At 38.2% G+C, this 17275-nt stretch overlaps 1 protein-coding gene across 1 annotated transcript; it reads left to right on the top strand.

Annotated features, from left to right (window-relative positions):
- The first annotated feature begins 3749 nt into the window (after positions 1 to 3749).
- Positions 3750 to 5204, top strand: LOC127777270 (homeobox-leucine zipper protein HOX28). Its single transcript, XM_052303845.1, has 2 exons — positions 3750 to 4413; positions 4526 to 5204. Exons 1-2 carry the CDS (start codon positions 4051 to 4053, stop codon positions 4940 to 4942), a joined length of 780 nt encoding a protein of 259 aa, XP_052159805.1. The 5' UTR covers positions 3750 to 4050; the 3' UTR covers positions 4943 to 5204.
- The last annotated feature ends 12071 nt before the right edge of the window (positions 5205 to 17275 follow it).

Below are 17275 nucleotides of genomic sequence, written 5' to 3' on the forward strand. Positions count from 1 at the left end.
TGGAATGGGGGTTTGACCGGCAAACTAGCCGGCCGGCACGTGCACGTGCGAGCGGGCCGCGGCCGTACGGCCGGCCGCGCTGGCGTTTGCCGCGCGCGCGATTCCCCGGACACGGCCACATGCTCGCGCGTGCAACCTCACACATTGCACGTACCCTGCTGTACCCACCACTTTCCTCCTAGCTAGACTAGCTAATTCTATACTCCCTCCATCCAAAAATACCCTAACCTATTATGAGATTGGACATAATCTAATACAACAAATCTAGATAGGAGTCCGTCCATATTCGTTGCACTAAATTATATCGTATCTCATATTAGGTTGAGTTTTTTTAGGACGAAGGGAGTACTCTCCTGTTAAAAAAACTAATATAGAATCAAAGACGATATTTTCTAACAGTACGATAAATAACAGCCTCTTGTCCAAATTCGTTGTATAGACAATGTGATTCTCTATATTTATTGTAGTAGAAAATATCGTTTCTAATACTTAGATTAGTTTTTTATAGGACAAAAGAAGTACATTAAACATCTCAAAATGCAAATGATTTACACATCAGCAGGCAGCAATGAGAGCAAAGACTCCCCAATGATTAGAGCAAAATAGCATGTCGTCCCCCTTGCATCCTTAATTGGCTGTGTCTCGCCCGGCCTGAATGCCCCTGCATTCTGTCCCCCCTTCCTCTTCCATACACAGCTTAGATCTGGAATGAGTACTAGTTGTACATTTAAATAATTACAACTCCTCCAATAATCCGTTAATCATTTGGTCCATTAATTTTAGAGTATTTCGATGCAATTATATATTACATACTCCCTCCTGTTTTGTGAATGATCATTTGTCTTATTTAAAAACTTTATGTAAATATTTCAGAAAATAAATATTTACACAAATTACAACAAAATAAATGATGATTACATAATTTTTTTAAAATAAAACAAATAATTAAACTTATGTTAAAAAAATCAATAACATCATGCATTAGAATACAAATGGTGTACGTAATGAGTAAGCTTGCACGTACTCCTGTAATATAATGCCGACTGGCGGCCAGCTAGTTGCAGTGTTAAGGAGTACTTACTTAGGTTTTAAACCATAATTTAATCTCCAATTACAGGAGGGATTAACTTAACATGGCAGGGCATATGCAAGCGTGAGTGACAGCTGATCGAGGAAGATCATAGGAGGGTAGGCCATGTGAGGCCGGTCGGTCGCACACAATGATTCGACAGTTACGTTAGTCGCCCACTGATGAATGATCCATGATGATCATCGATGACTATTAATTAATTAAAGCTGGCCTTAATTCGATCGATCTCATCTGAGCTGGTTAATTAGACCGGTCGTATCATGGGTCGATGGACCGGTAGTATATATAACACACTGCACGCACGTACCAACATAATTAAGCCCTTTAATTCATTAGTTAGTTAGTTAATTAATCACACTGCAGCAGGAATGATTACCACAACATGGCGTTGTCGGGCGCGATTATGTATCTAGCTACTCACTCAACTACACACATATGAATGCATCCATCTTGATTAACGTATAGTAACCACATTATATATGTGTATATGATGTGTCAAGGGTAGATTAAGGGTATGTTCAGATTGATACCAAAATAAACCTTACCAAAACATGGCAATGCCAAAATTTTGGCAAATTGGTAATATTGCCAAAACTTTGGTAGGATTGGTTTAATAATGTTACCAAAATTCTATACACTTAACAAAAAGACACGAACATTAGGGAAGAACCTAATATCAAATCATTTGAATGTATGATGCATGCTTCGAACCCAGGACGTCTAGCCCACCATCTTGTGGAGCTAGCCGGAAAACCCTGGGTGTTTCTCAATATTTGTTAACAAAAAAAAACGTAGCTATATAATTGTCAATTTTACTTAAATAATGGTATAGTTGAAAATGTCATCAATCTTAACCGGCTCTAGTTTCTCCTCTCTGCACACATGCATGGTAATACTGTAAGCAATGTATATACTGTAGTCATGTGACACTAATGACATCTTCAGAAAGCAAGAAAATTCTCTGATGCATCTGAAGTTTTGGTTAATTAATCCTTCCTATGCTTCTGAGTTTGTTGTCAACTTCATTGTATACCCCGAATTTTAGAAGAGTCAATTTGTTGGAATGGTCTAGCCAGTTAATTTTGTTGGTTTTGTTAGTTATGTCGTTTCTGCTAGATACTATATGTAGTACATTCTTCTGTTTTTTTCTTAATGATGAGTACAAGTGTATATTATCTTCATTCACACTATTTCTTTTCAACAAACACAACACCATGATAGTTAATCCACCTCAAAAAAATGCAGTACGTACGGATTATATGATGTGCACATGATGTCTACCATTATTCAACTAACTGACTATAATCAACCAACATCTGACATGAAATGCATGACTAATATAGGAGTGCGCGCACACACAACATCACATTAATTAAATCATCACTACTGATTGCTTAATTAGGATTATGCACTATATACGGTTCATATCTATCATGCAAAGAGCTTAGTCTCTGCAACTTGCACACTGATCACAAATTGGCTCCTCTCTGTCTCCAGATTCCTTTTCAAGTACAACTACTGTGCAATGAGTACTACCTAAGCAGCTATATAGCATCTTATAATTCAGACACAAAGCTGGCAATATAGTCCATGAAGGGGTTAAGGACCATGTAGTAAGCTGTCTCATGGGGTCGATCCATCATTAGAACCATGATGAAATTGATGAGTTGAGTCGAAAATGATGAGCTAGCCAGCCATGCCACTGTACCATCATTTGATCGATCTGCTGCTTAACCCAAACCGATCGATCGACCGACCGACCGAGCCATGAGACCAGCAGGGCTCCACCCAGCAGCAGCCATCCCGACATGCCCAAACTGGATTGTCTCTCAATTTTCACCCGGGACCAACAATAATGTCGGCATGATTAAGGCCCCCGTTTGGTTTTAGAATGGATTTTTAGGAGTAATTATGTTTATTTGTAATTTTAGATGTGAGAGATCGAGTTAGTGCAGTGGAAAGGGGTGTACGATTCCAACTCCAAGATTCCGTGTTCAATTCCTAACACGCTTATAATTATTTCTTAAACAAATGTTTGGAGGGACGTAGCGCCCTCCAAATCTCTTTTTTTTTCTAGACAACAATTTTCTCACAAAACAAAATTACAACAGTTTGCAAATCTATTCGAGGTTGATTTTTATGAACGATGCTAATGCTTTGTAATAATGAATAGTTGAATGCATGTACACCTTATGCAAAAGCTGGAATATTTCTTTATCCAAAAATACGAATTCATGCTATTACTCTAACATACCAAAGATTGAAATAGGTAGATAGCGTAGGATTTTTCAAAGGAATTGAATTAAATCGTATGAAAATCCTGCAAAATTCCTCCAAATACCGTCAGTAAAGCTTCTTGCACTGTGGCTAGCTTCAAGCTCAAAACTGAAGCTCAAAAATTCCTAGATTGGCACAACTACACAACATCTGAAATCGTGCAGCCGCACTCCATATATTTCTTACACAGATCGATAGCGACTCACCCAAGCACACGTACACAGCAACAAATATTTTGGATGAAGAAAAATATTCTCCCTTGACTGGACTAGTTTAATTAGCTGCTAATCTCACCTGGGACGAAGAATCCCCAATTATTATTATTCAGATGATTGATTACACTCGCAAGCATGCAGCTGCAGTTCTACTACCTTCGTCTTCTTCTCATCAAGCTCTATAGCTGTATTCTGTAATGGTGGCCGGTCAGGTCAAAGCAGCAGCCTCGATCGCAAACTGCAGGATCGTCGCTGGCTGGGCCTCAAGAATCTCCAAAGCAGATCCACCCACGCGCCACCAGCTCATCATTGTCGACCAATCTTCTTTTCTTGATTTCAATCCATGATCTTCTCATCTATTTATACCCCTCGTCTTCTTCTCCTCCTCTCTTCATCGTCTCCGACGCCGACGAACTCCCACTCACTTGTAGCACTTACTTGTAGCTATTGATCTAGAGCACTTAAGACATGGAGAGGCAAGGCTTGGATCTTGGCCTGAGCCTCGGGCTAGGCTTGACGACGGCGGCGACATGGCCGGCTGCTGGGTTCTGTCTGAACTCCGGCATGGCGGAGCAGGAAGTGATCAGGCGTGATGATGTGGTTGCGGCGGCGGCGGCGGAGGATGAGAGGTTCGCGTGCTCACCCGGCAGCCCGGTGTCGAGCGGCAGCGGGAAGCGAGGCAGCGGCAGCGGCAGCGGCGACGAGGTCGACGACGCCGGCTGCGACGTCGGCGGCGGCGGCGGCGGCGGCGCGCGCAAGAAGCTGCGGTTGTCCAAGGACCAGGCCGCCGTCCTCGAGGAGTGCTTCAAGACGCACCACACCCTCACTCCGGTAAGCTTCTTCTCCTACCCATCGCCAATGGTGGATTGGATTGGAGATGGGATTGTATCCGAGAGAATGGCATGGCTGAATTTTCTTCCTCTGATCCATGGATGATGTGCAGAAGCAGAAGGTGGCGCTGGCGAAGAGCTTGAACCTGCGGCCGCGGCAGGTGGAGGTGTGGTTCCAGAACCGCCGCGCGAGGACGAAGCTGAAGCAGACGGAGGTGGACTGCGAGCACCTCAAGCGGTGGTGCGACCAGCTCGCCGACGACAACCGCCGCCTCCACAAGGAGCTCGCCGAGCTCAGGGCGCTCAAGGCCACGCCCACACCGCCCGCCGCCGCGCCGCCATTGACCACCCTCACAATGTGCCTCTCCTGCAAGCGCGTCGCCAATGCCGGCGTGCCCTCGCCGGCGGCGGCGATGTTCCCCGGCCACCCCCAGTTCTTGTGCGGATTCAGAGATCACGCCGGAGCAGCGTCGTCGTCGTACGGCGGCGCATCATCTGGACTCGCGAAGGGGGTCAGGGCGGCGAGGTAGATCGATCGATGCGCGCGCCGCCATGATCGACATGACCAAGCTAGCGATCTCTAGCTAGAAGATGATGACATTGAGCAAGACGCAATAGTAGAACAGAGTTGAATTGATCTCTCGTTTTCCTGTGTATTTTTAAGGATCAAGTGCAAAGTTAATTTAGTTTTTGACAAATGTAGGATGGATCCATGTATGCACATGAAAAGTTGATGAAATAACATGAGAAGAACTAATTAATTGACCTTCTTTTTTAAAATTCGTAATTTAGTATACTCACTGTTTTGAGCTGAATTCTTTTCCCTCTACCAGGCATAGCCTCTTTTTTTTTTCTTTTAAAAATTAAAAATGTAGCTGTTGAATCTTTGGTAGTTAGCAAGCACAAGTGGGAATTGAAGCAACTTTTGACAGTTCATTTAGATTGGGAGTTGGTCTATCGTTTGGTTAGTTACGTCAATTAGATGTGCACACTTGCACTAATGTAGTAGTATCATCTACGTCAGTTTTGAGCAGACAAACAAACTGCAACTTCAAGGTGTGACTTTCGATTTTAGTTACTCTGTTGTAGACTTATGATTTAATTATTAGCGTATTGCGCCAGCGATTTTTGGCCTTACACGACACCTATCTTACATAATGAAGTGTTAATGGGAGTGAGGAAGTGTATACTTGTCAACAATTTTCAGGGCCGGCTCAACAATTTTGAGAGCTCTAGAACACACTTGTCACCAGAGTGTCGGAGGTGGACTAGTACAGTGGAGTTGTTGTGCAGTTGGATGGTCGCACCGTGAACCATCGCAGTGATCGCTCATAGTACGCGCGGAGGTCAAAATGGTACACGAAACATACGACACCTTGTGTATACATGGACCTAGGCCCCTAATCGAGCACGGGCCTAGGCCGTCATACCCTGATCTATCCACTTGAATCGGGTCTAACAATTGTTACTCTCTCCGTCTCAAAATATAAATATTTTTATCTGCGTGTCCAAATTAATAGCTAAAAATTGCTATATTTTGGAATGGAAATAGTAAATAAGAGTAGTACCTCCATAATCTCTACTACTTAAAAGTAAAGTCATCCGTTCTTCCATCCCTCACATCATAGTGCATGCGCTCCTCTTCCCACAAGGTCTTAATGAAAAAAAAAGCTCTGTCCAAGAGAAAAAAAAAGAAAAAGAAAACTGTTGCTAAAAAAGCGCATGCTTTAAAATAGATCACACATTCCATTCTAAGTGGAATGGCCCCTATTCTCATTCTCACAATCTCAGAGATATGGATCCGTTTTAACGTATGAACATATTACTTTTAATGTTATGGCATTGAGAAAACATCTCGTTCGACACTTAGAAACTATACATGCAAGTTCATTTTTCTTGGCTCACACGTTCGATGCTCTTAAAAACATTTTAATTTCCTCCCCCGAGTCAGGCTCACTCATTTTATCCGTGCTAGCTAGTTCATTAGAAAACCGGCACTACTAAAACAATATCATGTGCTGGTTTGTAACAACAAACGACACTAAATATATGACATACGATGTTATCAATATCTTATTTTTATAAACCGGCATCGATGTAGTCTCATCAATGTAGGTTTTTGTCCGTTTGGGATGCATGGTGGGAAACCTTTTATCAATATCGGTTTTTATCGACCTGATGCTGAATGGGTTTAACTATTTGCCATTTTCAAGATGTGATAATTATGGATTTACCACTCATAGTCTATAACATATGGGTCCTCATATATCTATGACATGTGAGTTCAGTGATGAATCTTAATTACCGCTTGTAAGAGTGGCAAAAAGTTAAATATGTCGATGATGATAATTGATAGGGTACCTTTGAGCAGTTGTATGGTATAGTGGCTGTACATACATATATGGGCCTAATTATTCTCTGGCAACACTTCTCTCCAGGCCGGTCGGCCGGTCAATCCGGCCATGGGAGCTAGCTTAGAGCAAGTTTAATAGTATAGTCAACTACTAGCTCCAATTCATCTATAGCCAATTTAATAGCTCATTCGTACAATAGTTATATACTACACTATTAATACCTGGTCCCACCTGTCATACACACTGTGTCTTAGAGTCCGTGCTACAGCTGGCTATAAATTTGTAGCCCACTACTCTTCTCTCTCATCATTTATCTCCTTAAAATATATTTGCAGCTGGCTTATAGCCTGCTATTGTACCTGCTCTTAGAGCAAGTTTAATAGTAGAGCTCACTGCTAGCTTCAATTCATCTATAGTCAATCTAATAGCCAATTTATACAATAGTTGCTTACTATACTATTAATATATGGTCCCATCTGTCATACACACAATATGTCTTAAAGCCCGCGCGCACTGCAGCTGGCTACAGATCTGTAGCCCGCTGTTTTTCTCTCTCATCTTTTATCTCATTAAAATATGTTTACAGCTGGCTAATAGCCTGCCCCTGGTACTGTACCTGCTCTTAGCTCTAGCCGGCTGACTTGTGCATGTATGCATGCACCTGATGGATGGATGGATCTACGGCAGTTTAGAAGCTGGCAATACAATGTGGAAATTCCAGTGGCACGTGCCGTGCGAATCAGATGCCCGTGGACGGACAGGAGAGCGAGCGCACACCTGCAACACGACGACGAAAGTGCCAGGAAAGCGCGATCACACACACACGCACACACACGGCCGATCGATGAATTCGAACGATTTTTATAAACGAAAGGCATCCATTTGGTCATATTCAAATCAAAAAGAGAGAAGAAAAAGCAGAGAGGAATTGAAGCTAGAGCAGAGCAGAGAGAGACAGAGAGAGAGTATAAAATATAGAGTCGGTTGGGGTGGTGATGCGGGCGAATGTTGACCGGGGCAATGCATGTGCACGTGTGGGCGACATGCCCGTACGCCTCGGCCTCGCTGGCCGCCTTGGGATTCCACGCACACGCCACCGCATCGCACATGCTGCGGCAACGACGCCACCATAGCCATTGCCCTTCCTCGGATGCAGGTCGTCTTCAGAGTTATACTCGCTCCGTTCCATAAAAAATCAACCTAGTACTAAATATGACACATCCTAGTATTATGAATCTAGACATACATATGTCTAAATTCATCGTACATCCGGTCCTACTTCATCCGTTTCACAATATAAATCATTCTAACATTTCCTACATTCATGTTGATGTTAATGAATCTTAGATAGATATATATGTAAATATGCGAAATGTTAGAATGACTTACATTGTAAAATGAAGGGAGTAGATTTATTTTTTATGGGACGGAGGGAGTTCGTATTGAGCTACTCACTGACATGTAGGCTCCATAGCCCTCAGACCCATATGTCAGTGAGCAGGAGGATCTCAATTGACCCCCTTCTTCTTCGCTTCCTCCGCCTCGTCGTCTTCCTCCTAGCTTCATCGTGTTTGCACTGCACATTTGCACGATCATCGAGGCATGCACTTATATGCCGCTAAATATAATTGATTATCTTACTTAACTAGGAAGGTAGCCCGCGCGTACGCGCGGGCATGTTGTTAAATCTTGTTTGAACTTTTATTACAAATGTTTATGTGTGGATGATATTTTTGAAATATTTTTTGACTCTATTTTAAACGTATGCTCGTTAATAACTGGTTTGGGCTTATTACTTGAAATTGTATATCTTCAAATTTATTAGAAAAAAATGTGTCACCATAACGAAGTTAGTTCATATCTATTTGTATTATGTGTGATTCTTTTTTAAAAATTTTTGGAGTTTCCAAACTTTATATAACATTTTTTATTTTATACGCCATAGACTACTTTAAGTAGCATTTTAATTTTATTATATATTAATGAAATATATTGTCTATTAAAAATATAGCTAGTGATACTACTTCATCTAATCAAAGATGACTTATATTACTTATATTCCCTCTGTCACATAAATCGAAGGAGTTGAATTTTATCCCAAAACAATAGAAAAATTTATATGTAACTGGGACAAAGTGATTTTTTTTAAAATAACACCACATTAATCTCCAAAGTAACGTATCATATTTTGACAAATATCTATAATATCTATAGTGTAGTGCATGTTAGTTCAATGTCCAGATTGTTTTCAACACCTATTGTTTCTAATCATATGAGACGCCATTGGTAATTTGGAGAATACATATGTACATTTAAATCAGCGTTGTGTATTCCTCAAGTGTTCTTTACACCTAAAATATGATGTGAAATTATTATCATAACATTAATTATTACATGTCGGCTCCATATTTGTGATGTATTTTGGGCTATAGATATTTAGTAGTTTATTTATTTAAAGGAATACAACCGGATCACAAATTGGATATATAATTTTAAAATAATTTAAAAGATAAAACGCTTAAAAGCATTGATTGGGTATTTCATATTTACATTTGCGTAAATTTGAAGATTATAATATTTTATCCTTAAATTGTAGAAAATTTTTTTTTAAGGACTGCCGATTTTTTTGGCTTTATCATAAGTACATTTTCTGTTCTTCCAGCAAATGATATGTAAGCAATATTGTTCTTTTCAATCATATCTATATACGGAGTACTTTTTCTGGTCAACAGTTACATATTTCTCATGTATCCGTATATAGGAGAAATGTATTATTTTTAAACAATAAATAAAATCTAATGGTGTAAAATGAAACAACTAAATTGTGTTGTTTTCATTTATGCAAATGTAGATTTAAATTAGCGTTGTGTATTCATCAAGACACTCTAGAATATGATGTAAAATAAAAAATTATCATAGCATTAAATATTATATATATCAGCCTCGTATGTTAAGATAGAACGAATAAAGATCATTGATGGGATATTTCATATTTATAATATAAATTTAGTTTAACTACGTATATTTATGTAAATTTGTAGAGTAATATATTTATCTTTAAATAGTAGATAATACTATTCATAAGACCATCGATCCTTTTCGAATGATACACATTTTTTGTTTTATTGTTTTTATAGTAAGGATTTTGAAAATAGTATTTCAAAAGACCACCGTGCATAGATTTTTCTTTGTTCCGATAGACAGTAGGTAAGCTTCATTTCTTTTTTTCAAGTCGTATGTACGTACGAACTACTTATGTATTTTTTAGCTTAACAGTTATATAGGTCTCCCGTATACCTACACTGGGTATTAGTTTTTAAAATAAAATACATCTAATATAATGGTCTAAAATATTGAGTTCACCAATTTAAATGAAAATCGATGGTGACATTTACTTAAATTTATAGAGAGCAATAGATTTTATTTTTAAATAGTAGAAAGGATAATCAATTTTTTAATGGTCCTACGTATGTTTTGTTCGCTTTATTGTTTTTTATAGTACTAAGTCTGTGCGTAATTTTTTTTCTTTCGATAAACAGTAGGTAAGATTCATTGTTTTTTAGTCTTACATATGAACATACTTGTGTTTTTGTTTTCTTTTTCCGGTGAACAATAAGATAAACGGTAATAAGATTCATTGTTTTTTAAGTCTCACGTACGTACATACCTACGGAGTACTTGTGTGTTTTTTTTTCTTTTTCCGGTGAACAGGAAGGTATTAGTTTCCTTTTAAATAAAATACATCTAATCTAATCTAATGGTCTAAATTATCGGGTCCACCGATTTAAGTGAAAATCGACGGTGAGATTAGACATTACCACGTGGCAATATATGAGCGTTTGTAGAAGTGCCATGTGGCGGCTTGAGAGCGTTTATAGGAAGTTTAATGGACTTTTAGTATATAATAGATAGATAATAGATTAGCCCGGCCACTGGCATTACCATAATCCGCATGTTGTCGCCCACTTTAATCACACTTAGCTAGCTAGCCTAGCTACCTATTACTACCAGTTTTGTTGCGAAACCGGACCCGGATTTGCTGCACTTAAACTTGCTGTCAATGGCCTGATTGCACGCATGCATGTATGGCCTGTAGCGCGCTGCTTTTCTTTTCTTAAAGCAATACAGTAATAATCTAGGTTACGTAGAATGCCTAGGTAAATTATAACATGCATTTTCGATCCCTAGCTATACATAGCTAGCGTCTAATGCAATGTCATTGTAACTCCCTATTTTTTATATTATAAATTGCTTTGATTTTTTTTACTTATCAATTTTTTTTGTTTGAACAAGTTTACAAAGAAATTTAGCAAAACATCTAAGATACTAAATTAACTTTATTAAATTTTACATTGAATATATTTTGATGGTATGTTTGTTTTTTCTTTTAAAAATATTATTATATTTTCCTACAAATTTGATAAAACTTAAAAAGTTAATTTGATCAGAAAAAAGTCAAAACAATTTATAATATAAAATGAAGGGAGTAGATATATGCTCGTTTTTACTCTCAAACCGTATCTTTTTAAAATATATTTATCATCTACATTATTTTAATAAACTATTTTTAATTTCTTCACCTTTTTACTCTTTAACCGTATGTATTTGTTCATGGCAATCAAGGTCGATGAACGTTGATTAGAATTAATCATTATTTCGAAGCATACATTATACTATTAAGGATGGTATTTATTAACTAGCAAACAAACAAATTAACTAAGACAGCCACGCATGTAGCTAGCGTCCCACGTACACAATTATTGATAAATATATTTGCTGATCGATCTACTATCTCTCTCGCTGCAGGATCATCATGATGCAGGAAATGATTACGAGCAGAGCCACATCCATGTGCAACTCCAGATCAATCCTACTAATAATAATTTAGCAGCAGCAGTTACCGACCGATCGATCCATCCAGCTAGCTAAGCTGCTTGTTACGAATGAAAAAGCAGGCAGGCATGCATGCAGCTTCCCTCCTGTACATGTCAGCCTGTCTGCCACACTATAGGCTATTCAAGAAAACTTTTAACAGCGGCAGCTTCTTAATTGCTCCATCCGTCCAAAAATATAAGAAGTTTTAGAGTTGAACATAGTTATTAAGAAAGTAGATAGAAGTGAGTGGTGAAGAGTTATAATTGAATAAGTAGTGAAGATAGATAAGAAAAGTGAATGGTGGAGGGCTGTGATTGGTTGGAAAAAGAATGTTAGCGGAAAAGTTGTTATATTTTAGGACAAATCATGAAAGCTAAAAGTTGTTATATTTTGGGAAGGATGGAGTATATAATATCCACCTTCTCTAATCTAAACAGTCAAAATTCTAAAAATTTAGAGAATAAATTAGAAATAAATAAACTAAGTGAAAAATCTAACATTTTTATATACTCACAAGTTGATATATAGTGGAGTACATATCAAATACCTTCACTTCTCAAACAAGGACCTACATTACTCAATAATTAACCATCAGCTAGGCCGGCTAGGCTCACACGGCCGGTGTCGTACATGCATGTGTGTGTGTGTGTGTGTTTTGACAGCATGGAGATGTCGGCTAACTGCAGGGTCAAACTAAACCAGCATATGTACTACTCTGCTAAATTAGCTAGCGGCAGTGATAAGGTACAAATGCAACTATATATTCATGCAAATACAAGGCATGCAGCTGCTAGTATTATTGGCACATGTGACAAGTGGCCTATGTGGAATGTGGTGGATATATACCACAATGGAGTAAGTAGACAGGTTCAGTTTGCTGTCGTTACTTGTGGGTTGCTTGTTTGTGAATTTGCTCTGGAGAAAATGGCGGAAAATTAAACATATTAATATGAGTCAATGGAAATGACTTGCAAGCAATTGCTAAACGAGAAATATCGGTTACATGACGATATATATATATGGTCCCTTGATATCATCCATCGCATCCAATTGACCGTTAGTTATACATACCTTTTCATGCACATACGACTCTTCCCAAAATGTTGTCACTTTCTGAAGTTTTTCACAAGGTAAAAAGACTAGAATGTCATTCATCAATTATAAGACTAGAATTTCATTCATCAATTATCAATACCTTGAAGGTACTATCGGTGGAAGGTGTGTGCATGGGTTGTAGAGATGATGGTATTTTAGACGTTTCATTATTACAAACGCGGGCTACTTGAAACATAAACGCACCATGTGTACACAAGTTTTCACGTGTACACACCGTGCACAACAACTAACAAATATCATAAAAAAATTTAGAAACATTTGTATATGTACTTCAATAATATCCTTAAAAAATTTAGAAAAGATTTGTACATGTACTTTTAATAGTATTACATTTATTTGTAAAGTTCCATCTTCAAATTCATCATACACAGCAATAAAAAAGAGAAAATTTTGACAAATTTATATTCTTAAAACTATTATTTTTGTAATTGCTAAAATATAATGAATTTGACTTTAAGACTTTACATGTAGGTATAATACTATTAAAAGTATATGCATTATTTTTTTCTTGAGTCTTTTTATGATATTAATTAGTTGGTGTGTATAGAGTGTGCACGTAGAACTTGTATACATAGGGTATATATGCTGCCGCTTTGGATTTAGCTATAGTTTGGAACAAACTTTGAACAATAGAGGTAATTAACTACATTCTAGAATATACTAGGAAGTATACATATGTATGCATTGATTGGTGGATCCATATATGTCCACAAAAAGTGCAATAATTCGTTCAGTCGTTTAATGTGTGCGCATTCCACCAATCATTCGATTCATCGATCGATCGATCGGCCCAGAGAGAATGAGACCCAATGTAATGGGTGTGTACATGCATTCAAGCTTCGATCCCGTACGTTAATGCGCTTCGATCGATCGATCATTCATTGTTGGCAACGGAAAGCTAACAAACGCCGAGCTGGCCGTCACGCTGCATGCCGGCCACCGTTTTGTACCGTACGCTTCTTGTACTATCATCTACCTATATATACGTAGCTAATTAACTTCTTATATTGCACACACATTTTCACTCTCCAATTAGTTTATAGGGAGTACTATATATAGTACTAATACGTACGTACTGCAAATAATTTTATGTGCATTGCAACATGCAAGTAAATTATTAACTGCAAATAATAATTAACAGAAGTAGTAGACGAGAATTGAAGCGTACATGTATATGTGTAGTACATATGGTGGCGTCTGACTTAGGTAGCTTTCAACTTCCACCATCATTTGAGACCAATAATTCCCTGACTAGCTATCCAATTCTCATCATCATCGATCGATCAACATTTCAACAACAATTAATCTCACCAATCGATCTCCAGCTAATCCCTTGTACCATTAACTATACATGCATTATTACCGGCCAAGTTCTTGTGCCAATTACACAATGCAGCTATGATTATATAAGCAATAATATATTGTCAGTAATAATCAAGCAACCGTCCAAGCAAGTTGCATGCGCAACGACTGAAGAACAAGGCATGATTAGTTGGAGGGGATCTGGGATCCAATGACGAAATTAATCATAAGCTAAGTTGAGAGAAGCTACAGAAATGTATGCATGCTCGATCAAGTGGACACAGAAAAATAAATTAATGTGAAGTAAGCACAGCTTAACTCGTCAAGGTTTTATGATAGAGCTAATCCACCTGAATTTAAATCCTACAACTTATATAGATTCTCACATTTTCGTAGGCGGTGTACTCATGGGGCATGTTCTTGTATTTACGGTTAAAATTATTTTATCAGTTATAGATGATCTATTTTTCGATATGTGAATGTGCGTGCGTTATGAAAGTCTGTGTTTACACTATATTTTTTTTAAAAAAAATAAATAATTGGGAGCGATGTGATGAACGACCAGCGGGCTGGCGGCCACGAGGGAGGCACATGGGGAGTCCCCGGCTGCCTCGTACAAGTGGGCCCGGCCCGGTCGGGGCCCTCACTCGGTGTGCGCATGATTGGGCGCACGTGAGCGACAGCTAGCTACCCACAAGTAACCACCCACCATTTCAGCCACCCCCAAGTGCCAATTGTACTACGACTACTCTACCCCATGCATTGGGGTTTGCACTCCCCAAGGGTAAACAAACTAACCAAATTGTTACATCCACACATACACCTTATAGGAATATACTACTTCCTCCGTTTCACAGTGTAAGTCATTCTAGCATTTCCCACATTCATATCGATGTTAATGAATCTAGATAGAAATATATGTCTAGATTCATTAACATCGATATGAATATGAGAAATGCTAGAATGACTTATATTGTGAAACGGAGGAAATAGTATAGTATGCGGTATACTATGTCACCAAGCAAAATTAATTTCATCAAAAGAAAACCAAGCAAAAGTTCATTGCAAATTAAGGGTCTTATTGTGAATTTGAAGTTGATTTTTTTGTTTTTTTATCGTAGTTTATTTTACAACCTTTGTTTTTGAGTTGCTAAGATAAGGACACGTGTATAGAAGTTTTACTCACAAATGGTCTTTTATTTGCTAATAAGAGATTTAGATAAGCATATGAACAAGCGAAAAAATAATGGGGTTGTAAGTTGATCCTAGCCTTGCATGCTGCGCGATGAATTTGAAGACAAGCTAGCGACAGCGGGATGTTTGTATACACGATACATCAGGGATGGAAGGTCGATTTTTTTTAAAAAAAAACATGATGGAAGGTCGTTTGATCATGTATATATGTGTTTGAGGGGTTTCACGAGGAACGAGTGTCAATTAAGGAAAGTGAATGTTGTGTGGTGGGGTCTATTTTAATTTACATTTGTTTCTTTGATTTATTGGGCTCTAATTGGTCGAGCAAATCCGATCAAATCACTCGCTTTCAGAAGAAAGACAATGGAGCAAGAGCATTAACGAGGAAACGTCAAAAGTATATATCACGGTGGAGATTATGGATATGTATGAATCTCTTATCCCTTTTTCCTCCAATTGATGGAGACATTAGCCACTGAATCACAAGCCAATTATTTGGTACTCCTACCTGATGATACTCTTTCCTTTTCTAATAACCCTGTGACACCTTCTTCATTAGTACTTTTGTTCTGAATAAAATTCTCTCAAATAGTATCAACAACTAAACCATTTCATAATCAAGAGCACATCCACATATATATTTATCTCCTTTTAAAATCCTCGAAATGGTGCTAATCTTTCTTAATGATCACATTCCAATTAGGACATAAACAAATGTGCACTAGTACTCATCAAGTAGCTACTACCATATGCCTTGAAATGTGTAGGGTCAGCTCTAGTGGCCGTTCATCACTGGCTAGCTATAGCTTGTGCATGTAGTGATTAATAATTTGTTCATAAAATTTTAAAAAAAATAGTAGAAAAGAAATCACCACTTGACCCGACAACAACATCTAGGGGACTTGAACGCCACCCTAAGTGGACATCCTATAACCATTATTCAAACACCCCATCTGCTTAATGCAGCTTTCAGCACAAGATTGGTCCTGTAGTCCTCTCTGTCATGTCAAGATACATAAACATGGGACCTATCATTGCATTGCATGCTGCCCATCACCAGTTTCCCTCTGCACAAAGGCAAAAAGTCCCCAAAAGATAATCATATGCATACATAGAAAAAAAAAACCAGCTAGCTGAAGATAAAAAAAAGGAACTTTCTATAACCTTTATAGCTAGCTAGGGACTGTTAAATTGGAAGTCTAATCAGCTTGTGTGAATTGGTTAATTGGTAAAACTATATTATTGGTTAATTGTGGAATGGACAAAAATTTTAGTCAAGGATTAAATTCTCTAATTAATCTCTAGCTAATCCTTTGTTTCCTGGAAGATCCACTCCACCTTAATGATATTTGTGTGGCTTCTAACTGATAGCTCAACTTGTAACTCGAAATTTTGTTCGTTTACTCCCAAAATCCCCCTTACTATGATTATGTCTGGTCAGATTCCACAAGATTAATTATCTCTTCACATTTCTTTATCATTCATGCCTAGTCAAATTGAATAAAACGGCCGGTGAGGAAAAGTGCAGATTTTTTTAGAGCAAAAGCAGAAGTTATCAGGGAAGAGAGAATAAGAAAGAAACTGAGGATGCAATGCAATGATAGAGTGCATCAGGGCAAAAGTTGATGGCCGCACAATCCAGAGGATGGAGGAACAAGAACCACCATTGAGTTGGGAGGCAGGCATGGCCCAGCCAATAATTCCTCCAACCTGGGGTGAGGTTAGTTTTGGTTGGAGTACTAATAGAGTTGGAGAGATAACATGCTAAAGGTTGGAAATTAAATGAATAATGCTTCAAAAGCTGTGGAAATGCGACCGACCATTATGCGAAAAATGAACACACTATCTTGTGTGGATAGTCATCACCAACTACAAGCAACCCCAACAAAATGGCATGCATACTAACAACCTCGGTGACATCGATCGCTACTTTCACAACAAAATATACATACAGAATTCCGTTACGTTTATACACTAAATTGATATTGATATGTTTTAAACGTCAAAATAGTTGTTTCGTGT

This window comes from Oryza glaberrima, chromosome 6, assembly GCF_000147395.1.
Source record: "Oryza glaberrima chromosome 6, OglaRS2, whole genome shotgun sequence".
In the NCBI taxonomy this organism is placed as follows: domain Eukaryota; kingdom Viridiplantae; phylum Streptophyta; class Magnoliopsida; order Poales; family Poaceae; genus Oryza; species Oryza glaberrima.

Excerpts from the sequence above, each read along its gene's own strand:
- LOC127777270 (XM_052303845.1), top strand. The coding sequence starts at position 4,051 with ATGGAGAGGCAAGGCTTGGATCTTGGCCTGAGCCTCGGGCTAGGCTTG. Across the intron at positions 4,414-4,525 it reads CGCACCACACCCTCACTCCG|AAGCAGAAGGTGGCGCTGGC; the intron begins GTAAGCTTCTTC and ends GATGATGTGCAG.